At 40.2% G+C, this 20,510-nt stretch overlaps 1 protein-coding gene across 1 annotated transcript in view; it reads right to left on the bottom strand.

Annotated features, from left to right (window-relative positions):
- Positions 1 to 20,510, bottom strand: part of sorcs3a (sortilin related VPS10 domain containing receptor 3a) — a 215,085-nt gene that overhangs the window by 16,113 nt on the left and 178,462 nt on the right. Inside the window, exons 18-22 of the mRNA XM_070972419.1 lie at positions 19,916 to 20,087; positions 10,633 to 10,819; positions 8,125 to 8,258; positions 5,978 to 6,101; positions 5,321 to 5,433 (exon numbers count right to left, since the gene is read on the bottom strand). Of these exons, the coding sequence (XP_070828520.1) occupies positions 5,321 to 5,433; positions 5,978 to 6,101; positions 8,125 to 8,258; positions 10,633 to 10,819; positions 19,916 to 20,087 (730 nt within the window). The remainder of the gene's footprint in view (positions 1 to 5,320; positions 5,434 to 5,977; positions 6,102 to 8,124; positions 8,259 to 10,632; positions 10,820 to 19,915; positions 20,088 to 20,510) is intronic.

Raw genomic sequence — 20,510 nt, 5'->3', positions numbered from 1 at the left:
GCAAATAAGCACTATGAACAAAATACGGATGAGGCTAATGGAAATGTCATTAGTTTTGCAAGTACTGGGTCATAAACCAACATATTGGACAAATAAAAACTTTGATCTGATGATGGCATTAGACAAAAAGATAAGTGATCACAAAAAACATTACAATGCACTGCTTGGGAAGCATAAGTACATGAACCATAATTCATTGAACCTCATCCAGCAGGTGTTGAGACATTCAGCCTGACCCAAACATGTTTGACCTGATGGTAGTGCTGTAAAAAAGCCAGGATCAATTATCTGTGGACCAAGAATGGATGTATTAAATCTAATTCATACCATCCATCCATCCATTTTCTATGCCGCTTATCCCTTTCGGGGTCGCGGGGGGCCGGAGCCTATCTCGGCTGTTGACGGGCAGGAGGCGGGGTACACCCTGGACCGGTCGCCTGCCGATCGCAGGGCACATACACACAACCATTCACACTCACACTCACACCTAGGGGCAATTTAGAGTCACCAATCAACCTAATGAGCATGTTTTTGGTCTGTGGGAGGAAGCCGGAGTGCCTGGAGAGAACCCACGCATGCACGGGAAGAACATGCAAACTTCACACAGAAAGGCCCGACCTGGGAATCGAACCTGCGACCTTCTTGCTGTGAGGCACCGTGCAGCCCCTAATTCATTCCAGTCAACTAATTGTATGTTAACATATTCTATTGTCCTATGTAACTGGAAACTCGTTTTTCTTTATGTTTTCTTGACTTGTTGTACTTACTCCTTTATTTTATATTTTCTTGAACTATGTTCAAGCAATTTCCTTGTAACTGAAAACTACGGTGGCCAACAAGGGCAAATGCGGCGCAAACGGCAAAACGCTGCAAACACAGGAACAATGCAAAGCCCAAAACACACAAATACATAAAACAAATGCAACAGAAAAACGCTGCAAGAAAAATGCTGCAATCACAGAAATGAAGCAGAAGCAAAAACTTACAAACACACAAAACAAATGCGAAAGAAAAATGCTGCAAATATCAAAACACACACAACCCCAGAACAACTGCAAGAGAGAAACGCTGCCAATTCACTCCACAAAACGGAAGTGCGCCAGGCCACTAGGGGGACTCGACCTGAGGGATGGACCGGTAGGACCAGACCATAGACGGCGCATCGACCGCTACTGCCTATTGGCGCTGACGAAAACCTCCTTGACAATAAGTTCTGTTTCTGAGTCAGTAGGATTCATCCACTGAGGCCTTGAATATCCGCAGTAAATTTCACGGCAATCCATCAGTCAGGATTCATTGTCTGGGGACCATGACTCATCATGCCAAAATTGACAACAACATGACAATTCATTTAACAATTGTTGAGATATTTTGATCTGGGCTGAAATGGTGGACAAAGTGACAAACTGACGAGCATTCTCATTCCATAAGTCATGCTAAGAGTGTTGCTCCCCACACCAGGGTATGCAGTATAACACTACCTCTGCTCACTGATGATTTAAACCAGTGCTAATGCTAACTCCAGCTTAAGTACTTCTAAAATGAACCCTGACGTTAATGGAACTCCTGATTGTATTTCAGTTCTTGTGATGGGGAATCTTTTAAAACCCAACATGCATTCCCGCCATTTAAAAGTAAGTTAATTATCAACACTATAATTGATGAATTGAAACAGTGAAAAGATGAAAATATCACATTGTTCTGCATGATTTACCACGCATCAGTTGAATGAGAAAGTACTTTGGTGCCTTTGGGGAAGCAATAAGGAGATGATCGCTTGATAGCTTGCATTAACCTTCAAGGAAAGCTATGGGGGAGTATGAACATTGTAAACTGTATGAGTTTAAACTGAGAAACGTTAAGGGAATGTGAGAGGGAGGTGGCTGAAGATAGTCAGAGTGGAATGAAATAACCTCCACCATTGAATGTGCATTCAGGACCAGAAGAGGCAATAGCATCAAAATGAGCCTAGGTGAAAAGTGCAAAGTCATGACTTGAAAGATTCAGCAGCAGGGATACACGGCACGGCACCTCAGTTAAATGGACCTTGACTTTAATTGCAAGTTGTTCCCTCTCTCATCTCCTGTTTTATTATTGGGGAGTTGTTTACTATGTTGAAAAGCCATCAGTTGTAGACTGGCCTCTGTCTCAAGCAAGAGATCTCAACCATAACAAAATAGAGGAAAAATAACCCTTCCTGTCACCACTCGGACAATATGTTTGTCTGGAAATGAACTTTGTGTCAGCTCCAGCCTCATAAACAGATCTACCTCCCTTTCATATGAGTAGTAGCTGATGTGAGATTCTAAAGGATAAAGAGGAGGAAAAGAGGAGAAAGATGGGTACAAAAAGTGACACGTCAGCCCCAAGTGGAATTTAATTTAATATAAAAAAAGAAAGAAAAAAGAAAGCACACATTGAAACTTTCACCATTTTCATGCACTGTTCCATTTTACAGAGTCTCCTTCAAAGGGAGACTGTGCAAAGATGCTTAAGAATTGTAATATCAGAATTATGATCACTTGTAGATCCCTCTAATGTGTATTGTAGCACTGAAACTGCATGTACCTGCTTAGACTACCTGAGTGAACCGATTTAAGTACATTGTAGTTTTCCTATAAAATAAAAGTTGTCCTCATCACTAACGGGGCAGCTGGGTGTGAGAGGAGAAAGAGGGTCAGGTCAGAGTCAAGATTCATGTTTCCTATCATTTTGAATCAGTTCACAAATTCTAATTGTTGATTCTTGTAGATTAGAGTTGCTCCTCAGTAAATAAGATACGCCCACGTGACAAAAAAGAGAAGACTATGCTGTCAACAGAGTGCAGTCAAGAGTGGGAGGTGATGAAATTGAGGAGAAAAGTAGTTGAACCCGACAGTTATTCTTATTTTATTTTTTTTAAGAGGAGGAACTTGACATCAATCACAATATGCAGTGTTTGGGTACTTTATTTTAAAGCTTTTAGTATGTGTGCTAATGCAGGAAGACTTACTCATGTTTTTAGCCAGGGCCAGATTAGTCTGGTGGTGAGGGGCCCTGGGGCTAAAATGAAAGTGACCTGTAGAACTCTACTGATCAGTCATTGCCTCCATTCTCTGTACATTATGTACCAGATACATTAAAAGACATGTTCACACTCTTATAAGTCCATCTTAAATGATTCACAAATGTCAGGTATTCGTATAAACAGCAGGTTTTGCATGCTGTAATCACTCCTTTTCATTTTGGCCCTGAATAGACCTGTTCCCAAATCAGTTTCAATGTAAATCATGGGGGATAAAATCCACAGTCCTCGTGTTAGTGTAAAAATACATTCCAAAGTTTATGTGAAGCTCTTTGTTTTCCTGTCACTCCACTGCAGCTCAGAAAGGAAAGGCTGTCTGGGGAAACACAGCGGGGGAATTTATCCTTAAAAGACTGTAACATTGCAAGATATTCACTTGAATTGAAGTGCTTAAGTTTCATATTAGATAAACTTTACAATACAATTTTGCACAGAACAAGGACTAGATTTAGCCTCCCATCACTTACACTTAAATCATGTTAGGAAGATCTTTATGGCCAGTTTCCAGTAACCAATGACTCTTTCAATGCATAGATGGCCAGAAATCAGCTTTTTTAATACAGTCTCAAAAATGCAAAATGTATAATTTAACCACACATTTAATCGTCCTGCGTACCATGATGCAAGCAAAATATGAATTGGAACAATACCAGCCTTAAAAGTAGATTTGAACTCACTGCATGCATTACTCATACACCAATAAACCTTCGCACACAGTGAACCTGGAGCTTCAGGCTCAATGGAAGTCTCAGGCTCCATGGCAGTTTTTACCTGGAGGGTCTTCCACTTCTGTTTTTAACCTGCTGTGAAGTGGAACATAACTGGATTAATCTTCAGACCTGAACTTTAATTTGGACAATGCAGCCCTGAGACAAATGGTAACACATTGTCAAACCAAAATAAAGACACACAATAAAACCCAAGTGGCTCCTCAGATTTTTTGTTGCTCAAATTAATTTATTACCAAAATAATGTAAAATTAGGTGTAAAATTAATTACTAATGTACAAAACATACTTTATATCAAATTTTAATATTAATTTTATATCAAAATTTTAAAAATATATCAGCGTTTTGTCAGCTCTATGTGTGTGTGCGCGCTGTGTCTGTAACCCCCGCCCCTCCCCCTCCTGCTCAGTGCGTACACACTGAAGCTTCACACGTCATGTAGTTGACCAATCAACAAACTCCGATCGTCCACTTCAAAGAGCCGACTCCGAGAGACGTTTCGTTTGCGACCGACACATCACTAATTTCATGCACATACTGCAAGAGTTAACCATGGCTCAGACCATGCCAGTTTTCATGCCAATCTCTGTGATAAGTGAAGCACACAAGGCTAGAATAGCTCTAGAATACATCAATAACTCCTGTGATTAATCGAAGAGTAAAATTTACGTCCTCAGTCGAGTGAGTTCAAACATAAACAAAACCATTGTGACTGCATGGTTGTTAGCATCGATTTGTTGTAAGTAATTTAGCAGAAACATGTCACCTCTGTTCTTGAACTATATATTTTGAAATTAAACAGTATTGGAAGGAATAACTTGTTTTCTTAGCAAATTGTTTTTTCTTTAGATCACATCAAAGTCCAGGAAAAGGGAGATCAATCAGCTCAGAAGCACTGGCCTGAGTCTAGGTTATCCGGGTTATTCATGAGATCCCCTTCACACATTTAGACATTCCTCCAAAAGCGCCCACCTGCAGCTCTGACACTCAATATGTTGGTATGATGGCCAAGAGCACAGCACAACCAAACGCAGTCCGCGATTCATGAGCTGTGAATGGGGAGATGAGTAGCACTTAACAATGATGGGTGAGCTTCCCACACACACCGAGAGCACTTACACCCCACCTACATTCAAGTATGCTCACACACACACACACACAGATTAGACACTGTGACAGATGTTGTTACTCGTAAGTGCCTTACAAGCCCCACGCTTGAAGTTCTGAACTCTGAGTTTTAAAATTAAGGAATCAGCGCTCATGAAGCCGTCTTGGGAGAGAAGGAAAGCAGAGGCGTCTTCACACCTGTCTGATGATGAATCACAGGGTGGCCCGAGGGCGTTTTTTTGCCGCGTCAATGAGCCCGGAGTATTGGGCAGCAAAGGTAATAGGGGTGTAGGAAATAATTGAGAAATAGTAGGTTGAGAAAGAATGTAGGAGATAAAAGACAGAAAGGAAAGCAGCTAAAGACAGACAGAGGGATGGGAGGATGAGAGTGGGAAGGACAAAGAAAATGAAAATCACTCACTTGGAGCAGAGCCTTCTTAATTACTCTCCCCACATCCTGTCTCCACTCGGGTATGTCGGGGTTGAACTCGTCCAGATTAGGGGAGAAAGATAAAAGTAGAGATTTGAAGAATTCTGTCGAGGAGAGTCGGGGGAGAATCAGCCATTAATTCACTCGGATCCGGGGGCATTATTCTCAGGCAGCTGTGCCAACTGTCATTTTGCTCAAGTTGAGTTTCAGGTAGTTAACACTTGATGAAAAGAAGAGGGTTTCTCATATCCCCTGCACTTCCCTTTGGCTAAATGTACCAGATGCACTTCTAGATAATTAGAAAATGTCACAGCTTTACGCCAACCCATCCACTGGTAATAAATCATTGCATTTTACAGATACTTGCTGCCGGATCACTTCATTTCAAATGAAGACATATTCTTTAGAGGTTCTTACAGTAATGCAATATATTTTACTCAAGTAGGAGCAGTTTTATTTCTGAAACAGTTTGCACATGGCTGGGTTAGAGCGCGACAGCTGACTAAAGTGATGTATTTTGAAGTATTGAACAGCTTTCCATAGAACTGCATTTTTAGAACACATCATTGAACTAAAAAGATGACAGTTGTACAGACTTGTTCATAGTTGTTATGAGCTCAAGCACACAATAAGAAAACAAAGACTGACCTTTGACTGCTATGGTTTTTGTATCCTGCAGGATGGTGTTCCCTGCAGCCACTTGAACTGTGATGGTGTGCATTCCCTCAGTGGAGAAGGTGTAAGAGATGCTCCCGTCCAGGGTTATCAATGGCTGCAAGCACAAAACGTACAGGCACTGTATAAAATCATACTTCTCAAGCATGTGGCGCCACCCTTCTCCAGAACGCCATGTTTTTTTCATCAAACAATTTCAGCTATCTTGCCTTCATCAGGTTGTCGTCAGAGATTGAGTCTGGTTTCCTTATTCAATAGTGGTGTGACATATAGATGATCAAAAACTGAGATTTATTTGAGAGAAGATGAAGTGTATTTAAAACAAGAATGTGTTAAGGTCAGCTGTGGACTGACTTAAAATCTGAAAATACTGTTTTTTGGCCAGTACAGCTCTAAAGGTGGTCCATGGTGAGACATTCATGGTCCCCAAAAGATGAAGTTTGCTGACTGTGGTCTCAACAACAGTTTTATGGATTGCCTCTAAATTCTATAGACATTTATGTCCCCTTAATATATGCAGTGAGAACTTGGAGAGATTTATCCAATTCTTTTGTGTTTTAAGACCAAATACCTACAATACTAATACCATTCCCATCAGTCTCAGCAGTACTTTCTGTTTCTGTACTACTGCTAATGAGTGAATGTAAGTATGCTAACATGCTAAACATGAACATGACAATCATCTGAATGTTAGCAGTGTCTGAATGCAGCCTCACAGAACTGCTACCTGGCTGTAGACTCTTAGGATCTGTGTCCATAGTGTTTTCCTGAGTGCCAGCATCTTTTTTCAATTGCTTCCAGTGAGAGGAGAGCATTCGTAGCAGCATGTGGCCGCCTGGAGAAAAAGTACTGCACCCACTATCTTTTTTCAGAGTCTTCTGACAATTTTGTGCCACCACTCTGAGGGCTCCTAGTTGAAAATATCTTAGCATCTCAGAAAGGTGCTGGTGTCTTCACTGTCACACCTTTTCAAGCAACCAATCATACAAGATGGGAAGGGAGTTGTCACCTTGGTAACCAAAAAATTGGAAAAGAAGCTTGTTCTGGCTGTGTCCGTCTGTCCACAGTTTTACACTATGTCAGACAAACATCATAACAGACAGAAAAGCCCATTGAACTCTACTGGACACTGCTGCTGGTGAGTGTTGTCTGTTCATCACCCTCTGCATAGTAAGCTTGTTGTTAGCTGTGCAGTCAACCCTCTGTTAACGTAGCATTACGTTAGCTACCTTGCTATGTCAGTCTGCTTCCTTTTACAACACATTTGCAGCATTTTTTTTTTTTTCTCCCACCTCATAAGCTCATCATCCCAGCACTCCCCAGCACCCTGCCAGCACTCTCTGCCAGAGAAAAGGCTACATGGACACAGGGGCTGCAGCTGCTTTCAAGAAGGCCTGTTTCTGATGTTGGCTCTTGTGAAGGTATATTTTTGCTTAGGAGTTTTAGGATTCAACTTTTTAAACTTTCTGCGACAAACTACAGCGAGGGAAACAATACAGAAGCTGATTTTGCTGGAATCTGAGTTCCCTTAAATTACACACCTCTTCAGCAGCAGAAAACGCAGATCAATAAAGAGAAACAGTATGGGAGCAACATCAGCTTCAAAGTCTGATTATCCAGTATTGGACAATAAACAACATTTATGATACAAGATGCTATATTGATCATGTCATGTTTCTAACCATTTCCTCTATTTTAAGCTTTTACCTACTCTGTGTGGCTGTGTGATGAGCTCATACTCATTTGATAGTAGCAGCCTGCAGTGTGCAGGCTGGCAGTGGCAACTGCTCACTGTTTGAAAGCACTTTTGGTCTTGATGAAAAATTTGTTTGAAGAATTACGATGAAAGTACACAATGACTGATTGAAACAAACTGTGCCACATTTATTTATTTATTTTTTTTCAATTCAATGGACTTTCATTGAAGCTCACAATGCACATACTGTCTGTGCCTTTGTGTGTTCTCAAAGGTATACACTTTTGTCTTTAGCTCATAGTGATGTTTAACTGAGTGAAAAGACTTGGCTTTTATGAATTCAAATTACACAGATAAGAGCCAACAGATAGTAGCATACAATAGAAACTAAGACTGAAATGTGTATTAATGCTGGAAGAATTACCTCAGTATTGTTGCCTAGCCACCAGAAGTAAGTGACAGTACGTGAGTGGCTCGGTAGGACCACTGCTGTGATGTTCACCTCCTTGTTCCTTATGACCACAAAGGGAGCTAGAAGCTGGACATGCTCCACTGGACCTGTGACAGAAACACCACAGAGGAGTTGATATCATGCATGGCTACTTGTAATGATGCGTATTTGACAGTGTGCTTTTCATTCAGTTAAGAAAAAGCCAATTGGCAATATCACAGATCCTAAGTACATGGAGCGAGGGAGAAAATACTCAACGTTTTTAATTATAGATAGATGAGTGTACTTAGAGTTCTCAAAAAGGGGACAGCATCTGCCTTATTACATATATCTCTGGAAAGAAGGATCAGAAAGTAACAAAATTTGTTCACAGGAAATTGCTGCATACAATACAAAGGTATTACGGTTAGGGTAAGGCTCCAGGAAATGAATGTAAGTCTATGTAATGTCCCCACAAGTGATAAAAACACAACATTAGAATATACAAACCTAAGTTTTGTGAGGCATTATAGTCACCACAGTCTGTCCTGATCAATTATTTGTTAACACATTTGATTTATAGCCCTGCCAAACAGCAAACTCAACCCCTGCAAATGATCACCAAGAAGTTGTCTTGGGCAATTTGAAATGACAGCTGATCAAATGATTTTCTAATGCTGTCTGACAATATAAAATGGTGAAAAGCTAAAGATTTTAAAGGCCCTGGTGGATCTGTAACTAAGGTGCACCTAAAAAAGCCCCTTTCTAAATATGTTGACGCCATCATGTATTTCTGACAGGATGCCTTCTGGGTAATGTTAAGAACCTCCCCACTAGGAACCTAATAGGACCTGACAGGGGTCTTGGTTGCTTTACACTAATCTCAGGGATGAAGTTTCCTGCCGCGGACAGATGTAATACACTACTTTTGTAGAAAAACTCCAACGAAAGGTTTGTGTAGTGCTGCGGTCTGGGATGTTCGTCTCGCCAACGCTTCTGTTAGCGCTCATCCTCTTTAACCAGAACTAATCTTTATCCCCACTTTGAGATGCTCAGTGTGTGTGTGTGTGTGTGTGTGTGTGTGTGTGTGTGTGTGTGTGTGAGAGAGAGAGAGAGAGAGAGAGAGAGAGAGAGAGAATGAGAGAAGTATTTTGGTATTAAATATGTTCAACTGAGAAATCACTGTAGTAGGTTTTTTTTTTTGGCATTTCCCCTGAAAGCATCACCTACACTGTAAAATAAATCCAGCTAAAATGATTGGTGTCAGCAAAGTATAAATACAGTTCACACTGGTTGAAACATCAGGCTAGCAAAAGGTTAAACTAAACTGGGCTGAAGAAATTAATGAAAGGAACTCACAAGACAGAAATACAAAAGGGCCTTGTTCAATTCCCTTGGAAACTTAAAATGAACACCATTCTACAGCTGTCTGAATACAGCTGGAAAGCATGACGATGCTGTAATTTATTATGTATACTGCTGTGAAAATTCAGCTAAGAAAGCCATTGTTCTGACATTGCATCTGCAGATAACTAGCAATTAGTTGCAGTGCACTTCTCAGTCTACGTTTCTGCCCCCAGTGAAACCTTGCATAAGCAAGTTTGTTATGACCTTTCTCCCAAAAAGTTCTTTGTGTTTACCACAGCTGCTATGTTACAAACATCCTGTGTATAGGTCAGTGCAGTTCACTTCAGATGAGTTTAGTATGGATCAACAGTGTGTCTGAACATATTTTAGCACCTGGAGCTAGGAAAAAATAGAGAAATGAAAAGAAGGCATTGCTGCTTTAGGATCAATGTTTGTGTGATTTTCTGAATGCTAACATATGTGTGTGTGTGTGTGTGTGTGTGTGTGTGTGTGTGTGTGTGTGTGTGTGTGTGTGTGTGTGTGTGTGTGTGTGTGTGTGTGTGTGTGTAATGCATTCTAATGTGACACTGATGCTGATTCAAATATGGTCATTTTGGAGGCTGCAGTTGGTGATGCTGTTGAACTGTATTGACTTAAACAGAGAGGTGTTTCTGTTATTTAGCCTACTCTCATTCCTATAAATGAGGTGGACATAATAACAAATCCTTGTCAGTATAACACAATACAACTGCACCAGGAACTACATCCTCTATAATGCAGTGTCAACAAAAAAAACATTAAAACCATCACAAAGATAGAATTTTCTACATAATGAAGACTGTTGAATTGGACAACATTTGTTTCAGTATGAAATACAGATATAACTGACCCTGAACCGCATTCAATTACTACATATTTTTGAGCAGTTACAGCTTTAACAGTAAATGTAAAGGCTAAATGTTTTTCACCCCAAAATACAAAGTTGTCTGCCACTATTTTCTCCCCTGAGTAATGGGTGCTGGCATTCCTTTCAGACTGCATACCATCCAAACAACATTCACCAGTAAATTAGGGCCTGAGAGGCGAGACCCGGGGCAGTAAATGTGTCTGCTCTTCTCGTCTCTCATCTGGACTGTGGTGAACAGCAGCACTTACATGTGACATGCAGGAAAAGTGTCGTGGTATCATAACCCAGTGTGTTCTCCGCCAGTGCTGTGACACGGAATATTCCAGCAGACTTGTACACGTGCTTGATCCCCTCCTCAGTCCAGCTCAGGTTAGAGTAGGACACTGCTGTACCGTCGCCAAAATCTAGTTGGATGTTGGTCCGCATAGAGTCACCCTGAAACACAGCACAGCAGGACTTCATTCAGCTGCAGACGAACACTATGCACTGACATCACATTTTCATGTGAGATCACCCTCAACACCACGAAATGGCCAAACACAATCATCACATGTTGGCTTTGAAAGGGAAGAACTACCATACAGAGAAAACAAGGACAGGCCATTGGAAATGACAGTGCAGTCCATACAATGTACAGCACAGTGAGTGGTCTGGTGACACTGAAATGTGGCCAGAAATAAATAGAGCTTCCTGACACATATGATGGGTAAGTGTATACCCCCCATACAAGACTATTATTAACTGAAACAGAACATATGAAAGGATTTTTGGAGAATTTTGAAAGCTTTAGGCTCGCAATAAGAGATGCTCTGTGCCAACCCGTTCTCTTTCCCACAGCATCATATTCTGATGCTTTGTTACAAGACACACAGACACACAAGGTACCATTGAACATCTGTGTGAGATGCAGCGGGCTTTCAACCTACTCCAGTGTAAACCCATCAACATCAATATTAGAATATATGTAGGACCTGCATTTAAGTTTTTATGTTGTACATTATTCACTTCATTTGTTCTGTTTGGTGGAATTGCGTGAGTGTGCATCCTCTACAGGTGGTGACAGTGCCACCCTTTAATTGGCTGCTGGTAGAGCATGATGGGGAGAAGGCGGGCCCACAGATACCGTCATTGACCGCCTGGTATGTGAACAGAGTGAACGTGCTGTGCATGGCGCTTGGGCTTGAAACCTGCTGCAGCCTGTTCCCTTTGTCTTGCCATAGAAATAATTTATGGTCTTTAAAACATTTGCATCTTCATTCTTGTATTTTCTTTCATTTACAATAAATGACCAGCAAAAAGCAGTCAAACTCTCTCCCATTGGATTCTTTTTGGACACCAACTGCGAGTCTGACACTACATTACCTGCTTTCTCCCTGTGGCACAAACATATAGGAAAATAGGATTTAGGGGTTAAAGGAAAAACCAAAAACAGTTTTTTGCTACTACAGAACATGTTCACATCCCAGCAACACACAAAGCCTTCCTGCCGCAAAACCTTTTTAACACATGATTAATGTTGACCACAATTTGGTTAGGTTTAGGTACCAAATTCACTTGGTTAGGTTCAGGGAAAGATCGTTCACTTTTGCTTTCACTTTTGGCTTCCCGCAGTTCCCGTCCTCCATTCGTGGACTTTCTTGCCCTTTATAATACGTCACCTTGTTCTGAGCATCTAATATTGCTGCAGATGGGGTACAGTTAGCTAAAAGCTTGGTGCGTCTCATGCAGATGATCAACGGTACCTTGTGCAAGATGCCAAGTCGGTATGCTCTAGGAAAGAGACCAGGCTCTCAAAGCAGGTATAAACATTCTTAAGAGGGCTTAAGAAGTCTTTATCTTGTGATCAAGAATTAACACAAATTCAAACATTTCCAACCTTTTTTTTTTTTTTCGAGCAATGGTTTTATTTCATTTTGCGTTACTCATTTCATCCAGTCAAAATATGTTGGCAAACAGGTGAATTGAAAGACTGCTTGTTAACTTTTTCCTTTAACTGCCACCTTCCATGAAATATTCAAAAAAGCATCGTAAGCCCTGTCCAAATAAAATTATACTGCCAGTGCATTGCTGCCTGAGAGCTCTACTAACAACAATTCTCATTTACTTAAACTGAACCACCTCTAGCCTAATACTCAAAACTTACTTTAATTCATGGAGTTTGTTAAGAGCATAACAAGGTCTGGCTTTCTGATTCATGACCGCAATTCACAAGAAAAAATTCAAATAAAACAAAAATGACAAATCTTCCTGGTTGTCTGCACAGCCTAGAGGCTCGTTAACCACCCACATTCAGTTAGCAAAACACTGTGAAATCATTGTGGGCTACAATTATGCGAGTGATTAAGCGAGACAAGTTTTTTCTAACTAACACAGTTCATGAAATAGACCACTTGACCACTTTACTAGACAACTCTAAACTGTACTTGCACCATTCCCTTTCAGGTGGGAACACACAGACAGAGGACGGTCACACCAAAACAGCCAGGTGAAAAGGACTTGCCACTGAGGTTGAAATGGCAGATATGGAGTTTAGAGTGGAAAACCACAAGTGAAAGTCATGTCTTTAGAAGGAAGCTGCACATAGACCACCACTTCTCTGCAACACAACATTCACCTTCGTAATACTTGTAAGAAGTGAACAAATGCAGTTTCAGAATTAATCAGTGTCATTTCTCTTCATTTCATGCATTGGCATTACATGTTCATCTTCAGCAAAGTTCATTGTTAGACTATTTAATTATAGTACGTAGGTATAATTACACAGTTTGATAATAACAGTTGTTTCATTTATTTTTCTTCCACTGCTACTGCTGGCTTCAAAAGTTTTGTCTGACGACTCTGCAGAAAACCATCTGTTTCACAAAAACAGACGTCAATGCTCATTTTCTTTTCATTCTTTTTTTTTTTTGTTATTTTATATAAATGTGGCAAATATTCATTTGCAAAACAAACAGTTTGTTAAGCATTAATGAATTAGAGAAAATTCACAAAACTTTCTTCAAGGAGTCCTTGCAGACAGCTGATTTGTTTAGAAGTTAATTCATGAATAAAATAATTACATCCAGCTTTGATTTCTAATGAGCCTCATGCTTGTCAGTCAGTGTGTTGTGTCCTTAAATTCGCAAGGTCACAGTTAGTCCTTTGCTTAATACCATTAACTTTAAGACAGTGTAGGATTGCTGCATGTACTCTATATAAATGTGTGTGTCAGAGGGAGGAGAAAGAATGTTTGAGTGAGAGTGTGCCCATGTGTATCTGTGTATACAGTATGCATGCCACCCCTCCATATTTGCCTTTGCATGGTGTGTGAGTCTTCAGCTGCCTGCGCGGTTTCCTCAGGGAATCACATCTGGCGCTATCCGAGGATCAGCACACAGCGCGAATGTTGGTGGCTCCAGCTGCCACGGCGACCAAATCTGCTCTCATCCCCCCAGGCCTGTGAAGGCAAACTCCCAGGCTCCCTTTTGGCGTATTGTAGCACAGTGCTACAGGGAAGCTCCATTTGTAACACTACATTAGAATGCCAGCTTCAAAAAAATAAATATACCTATTGTTAATTTTCTTTGCCCTGCTCTTTTGGTCCTCCCATTCCTCGCTACCTGAGTCCTTTCTTTGTGTGCTTTTGAGTATGAAAGCATGGGAGGTTCAGTTGAGGCTTCTGGGGATATTTCATGTCACTTTGCCTGGAAAATGATATCTTCGATAAGCGGCTGGAGACAATAGAGAACAGCTACAGTAAGAACAGGGTATGACAGTGGAGGCATTGTTAAGAGCTGTAATGAGCTGGCTTCCAAACAAGACTCAGGCTTGGTGGCACCCATGTCACTCAGCCCTTCTCTGTGTCTGTGTCCATTCTGTGTTCACACTTGTTCTCTATATCAGTCACAATGGGATTCACTAATCTGCATGAGACTGATGCTGGCCCGTCTCTCTAAATGTCACTCTTTGTGTGCATGTATCTCCCAGGGCTGAGCAGATCCAAACACATCATGGCTGCAGCCTTGAGGCTGGGACATCGGTGTTGGTTCACAATGAAAGCACTGTTGTACGGGTCAGCAAGGGTTTGGATGCACAGGGCCAGCATTTGTTCAGGTGTGTGTCAAACCTGAAACCGCAATGTCAACGTTGGATGGGTGGCAACAAAAGACACTGTTAACTGTTTGGTAGTCTCCACAGTAGACAGAGCTGAGTCTGTGCTGTATTTCTGCAGTGACTGTTAATCTATGCATTGTAATATTTTGTCAACTGTAAGATCAGAAACTGTATTTTTTCTGATCAAGAGTTTTCATCACAGTGAGTGTTACTGTGGGTGAGAAAAAAAATGCAATAGAATGAAAATATCTTGTATGTAAAATGTCTGTTTTAATATTAACGATGAATTACCCTCAGCTCGAATGAGTCTTTCAGTCTCCTTTGGTCATTGTTTTTGGTTTTCATGGGCACTAAAAGCATCTAATTATATGCAAGTAAAGAATTTCATTTCAATTTATTTCAGTTATTTACTGGAAACAGTGTTTGCTGAGGACCATTATGATCATGCAATTTATTCATGTAATCCTTGTGGTTGAATATTAAGAGACTTTGTCTGACTTTGTCTAACTTTGTTTTTACTGTGTATGTGCCCACATGTAATACTTTGTGTCTTAAGAAGCTGTAGTCCTTCTCTCCTGTTGTGCTATTCACCAAAACAATCAGGATGGGAGAAAAGAATGTCTGTTTTGATTTTTGTAAACAGGAAAGCAAAGTTAAATGGCCATGAGAAGAAATTGTAAATAATTAAAAAAAAGGATTCATTCAAATCCTGGTTTCCCATTGCGTAAGTCCCACACATGCACACATCTGCATGCCTTCATACACATCCATTCACAAATAGCACGGTAGCATAACATGCCATCTTGTTCTCAGAGACATATAAATCACATCTTGCGGCTCTGCCTGCTATCATGAATTCTCACGTAATGTTGCCACTCACATCTGCCATCTTGTCTTCTCTGTCACCCCTTCCCTCACAGTCACACAGTGACACACACAGACACACAGACAGATGTACACACACACATTCACAAGTGTGAGTGCTTGTTGTTTTATGTTTGTTATTGTAACTCATGGTTATAGCTATGTATTATGATAACAGTTGCTTGTGACAGTAATTGCTGAAATTCAACCCTTCTCTTTTCACCTCATAAATTAAAAACAGTCCTCAAATATTGACATCAACAAGTGAGCAGCCCTTTTTTAGACTGCGTCCACAGCTTGGTTATCGGTCCCTGATCCAAGGGTGGTCCTGCTAACATGTATGGAATAGGTATGCCCCCAATTGTACAGGAGTAACTTTTATTTTATAAAAGATATAAAAGAGTAGGTGATGGCCAATCATATGTGTTGATAGGGACATGTGATGCATATGTATAAAACCGTGAGTGCGCTACAATAAAAATCTCTTCATCCTTTGGATTCCCACAATGAATGTTGAGCAGTTTATTCCTCCATATTATTAACCTCTAGGTTATATCAATGTAACTGAGAATGCACGAGTCTCTGTGCGATTCAACAGGTTCCCATAATTATTAATTCCAATTGATGATTTTGTTGATACCAGTAACTACCTCAGATATTTCCTAATAACCAAACCTGTTCCTATCAGTTCTCAGCATCAGTTTGCTACATCTTCTACAGAACTGTTAGTGAAGAGATGATAACAGAAATGTTGTCTTTAAGCTTGTTAGCTCCATGAGACCACAATAAAACAAAAAACAAATAATAATAATGATAATGATAATGATAATGATAATGATAATGATAATGATAATAATAATAACATTTTGATACATTCTTGATTTGTAATAGCCAAACATGTAATACTATGACTGCACAGAGTTGAAAATGAGCGCAGCAGTGAATGTTTTAGCTGGGAATCCTCGGTAGTCACGCCTGTCATGTTCGATCACAATGTTCTTCTGCAGGAAATTCCATCTAGCTTTTCCACTGGGGCAGAAATAAGTTTCTCAAAAAGATAACATGAGTAAGAACAACTGTAGAACATTTTCTCCCAAATGTGAGTAGAGTATGAAACAGACAGGTGGCTGATAAAAATTCAAACTGACAAAACAATTGTTAGGCAGATCACAGAGAGCTTGTATTAACTAAGAATGAACCACTGCCTGAATCTTTGAACTTATAACCCATTTCCTGAGTATTGAATTGGGGACACTATGCAATGTAGCAACAGCCACACAAATGGGAACAGGGAATAGGACCACAAATCTATATCAAGCTGAACACTAGTGTTTAATAATAAGTAACTCTTACTAAGTAAGAGAATTTAATAGTTATAAATAAATTCCTTTAGGTTTCCTACCTTAAGGGGATAATTAAAAAACTATATTAAAAACCTGAAATAACTGCTGAAAATTCTTTTGAATTTGTGAGTGGAAAATTGTCTCTGTGATGAAAGTACAAAAAATGAAGTGTGCTCTCACCAGGGTCTCCAACTTAAGCACTGAACTGGTGATGCTTTAGTTAGTTCAGCATGGCCAAGGAAAGTGAAGCCAATTCAGATTAATGACAACACTGAACCAGGAGAGAAGCCAGATTATCCATGGACAGGAAGTCAGTGGTCATTGTGCATCGCCATCTGATTCAATCAGCCATTGTTGATTTAAAAAAGAATCAGTCACAAAAACAAAACGTGATGTACATACAATATGCAGCTTTTCAGGCTGCAGTTTGGTACCATGCAAGGTCTTAACCAGGATTAGTCCAGTATGAAAATATGTACATTAACCAAAAGCAAGGCTCTACTTGGAATCTATCCTTCAGAAAATGTGAAATTAATCAGTTATGCTATCTGTTATGGTTGCTACTAAGAGTATGAAGTATTTACATGTAAATCATACTGGTGTATTAATCTAAATGCCAGTTATGTCATTCTGATGCTGAAAATACCATTAATGGGTCAAAAAAGTGAATACCAAACTGTTCAACTCTATGTTCTATAAACTTCTATCCATATGATGATCTGAATGCTGTTTCAAATCCTTCTCCACACTTTCAGGAATATCATTGTGGATATGTGAAATTCTAAATTCTATGATTACATAGAAACGTGTACAAAAAGATTCATTAAAATATGTTACAGCAACAGTTTGGCATTGTGATAAATATGCTTATTTGTCACATAATGTATGTCACATTAAATGAAAAAATGTATCCCACTCATATCAGTTGGCTAAATATTAAACTACAGCCAGCAGCAGGTTAGCTTAGCTTAGCAAAGGGACTGTAAACAGCGGAAACTGTTAAGTCTGGGTTAGCACAATGTAAAAAAAAAAAAAAAAAAAACAACCAGCACACCTAAAGCTCACTAGTTCACCATTATATCTCATTGTTTAATCCAAAAAAAAAGAGGTGTACAGACAAGTTGCTGATTTATGAATGGGAGCTGTAAAAGAGCAACCATCACAAACTCCAGGAATTCATCAATGCATCAGTCAGAATAACAACCTTTAAAAAATGACCACGTTATTTGTCCGTAACTCTAGAATCACTTCTTCAGGTTGTCGCAAAAACACTCGCATTTAATAGTGGCAAGGGCTATGTCAACTATTAAAAAACTTTTCACATGCAACATGCAATTACCTGTATGGTTAGTACAGTGCATTGTTAGTATGTGCGTGGTTTGAATGCAGCGCCAGGCTCAAGTGTAAGGTTTTGCAAGCCTCGGTAGAATCTTGACAGTAGAGTTAACTAGAGACTTACAATTTTCTACAAGCCACAGGTACAGCTATGAAATATTCCCTGCACTCAATTTGTTGACATGCAGTTATTTGCATTTGCTGTCATGCAGTTATTTTTATTTTGAACAAACAGAAGCTCATGCATTTCAGACATGCCACTTAAACACGACTCACTAAGTACCAAGCTTGTGCATGAAAAATGCCTTCACGCTATATTTCTATAGAAATTCTCTTTCCACTACCACGCTGATATACACTGTATACTGTAAACACCAAACCATTTTAAGTGGCAGACAGAAAATGAAGTGAATGTGCAAGTGTCTCAAATTCCCTGTCTCCTTCCTTTGATGCCAAATATGGAATGGCAGTTAAATTCTTCATGAATTGTTTGAGATTTGTTTGATGTCATTTAGGCACAAGCCGATCACTTCCCTGCCAACCACTTAGTGAAAAGTCAGCTTTTTTACAAAGCCCATCTGTAGCTGTTATTATTGTGTTACATAATAGGTTTCTAAACAAATACAAAACCAGTTCTGATGAGGAAAGTGAACCATGTGGTCATCCTGATCTTATCATATCCCAGAACATGTGTCCATTTTTTTTTAGATTTCTTCCTTATTTTTAAATGTGGATGTGAGTCTTCTGTCCATTAAATATTTAAGGGCATTTGCTCTCCTGAAGAAATACAGCCATTGCAGGCTTCATGAATATAAATTAAAGTTTGAATTCATCTTGAGAATTTCCTCAAATAGGGCTGACGCTACAAGGATTCTTTACCCCACTCTTCTCTTCTTTTATCACATCGTTCTGATACCCACCTCCCTTCCTCTGACAACCCTCCCTCCCCTTTCCATCAGACAATCCCCTCATGATGAAAGAAACAGGCCTCATTTCCTCAACTTATCACACAGTAATATGACAACTGGGCCCTGACAAGACCCAGGGACATACACACTTACCTTGAGCTGTTGCAGTTGCAGGGAAACACTCCTGTTGCTGATGCCCCAAAGCCTGCAGTTATTATCAATGGACCATATTCTGCCTGACTAACGTGAGCCAGTTCTGGGGTGATGAGGTATCCTGGCAGAACACACTGCCTGTCACTGACTAACAGGGTCTCCGGTGAGGCCTTTTACTTCTGCCTCTGGACCACAACTTTTGAATTGTGTGGGCGATTTGGAGTCATTTGACTCTATTAAACTTTGGAGGGTGTTGAGAAAGAGGCTTTCCAAGGAATCTCCAGACTCACTCAAACTTCAGCATTCATGCTTCACGGTTCTCTAAACTACATCTTACAATGTGTTACAGACAAAATGATACCCCATCTCAGTTCCATGTCCGTCATAGTTGTAGTTATACAGTCTGAAATTTTGCTTTGGTTCATTCTCGCTGCTCTCATCAAAATTCTTTCCAGATGCAACAGGCTGCTGTTTTCAGCAAAAAAGCTCTGTTACACCAACTGTCCGCTCCAAACAGTAGACAGGCAAAGTTAGGAACTCGCTGGTGATCATAGTGGTGCATTGACCAGCTACAGACAGGTCCCTCAGGAATTGGTGGAGACCGAAACAGAGCTAAAAGAAGAGTGAATATTGGAAGTCTCCAGATGAATGCAAATTTGTGTCTTGTCTGCTGGATATCACAGTGGAAATTTGTTGCAAACTCATGGGCCAAAATAACTTGTATGCCACTGATTAAAACTAAACATAATATATCTGTGCCTTGGGGACACAGGTATCCAGCTAGATTAGTGAAGGAGCCATGTTAGTTCTACCCCCATAGGCTACTGTGTTCTCACCTCATCCAGATGCACCAGGAAGGTTACGTTGCTGCCCAGGTTGGCGGTGAGTTTGCCGTCTTTGGTGGTCAGCAAGAGTCCTTTAGGAGGTCTGTTGGGGCACTGCTGTTTTCTGGCCGTGTACATTTCTTTAACCCCTTTAGTGCAGTTGTTCAACACCACTTTACGGTACCTTTGGAAAGATCCAAAAAATGAAATTTAGTGTTTCTTTAATATCATCCTATTCTGCCTTTTCCTAGTTTAATCTAATGGAGTCTACACATTCCTTTAGCTTCTCAATGAATCCACTAGATGCTATAAGGTCTTGTGGTTTAGAGTCAGCAAAGTGATGTGTCAGTACAGCTGTTGTGCCTTCCAATTGCAAAAGCAGAGTGGATGACAACTGACAACACAAGCTGTGTCAGAGGCTGAGACACCTTGCAAAGCTTAATCACAGCAGTAGGGAATAAAACACTCCCACTGTGATTAAGCTTTTCAAGGTGTTTGTCCCCTGGGAGCCTCAACACTACCACAGAGAACACATCTGGCTGGGACAAGAAAGAAAAAATCCCATTCAAGTAAATTGTCTGTAAACCTACTCGGCGTATTGCAGTGA

The sequence above is a fragment of the Chaetodon trifascialis genome, chromosome 2 (genome assembly GCF_039877785.1).
Source record: "Chaetodon trifascialis isolate fChaTrf1 chromosome 2, fChaTrf1.hap1, whole genome shotgun sequence".
NCBI classification, from domain to species: Eukaryota; Metazoa; Chordata; class Actinopteri; order Chaetodontiformes; family Chaetodontidae; genus Chaetodon; species Chaetodon trifascialis.
Note: the sequence above shows the minus strand (reverse complement) of the source record. Positions and strands in the feature narration are given on the sequence as shown.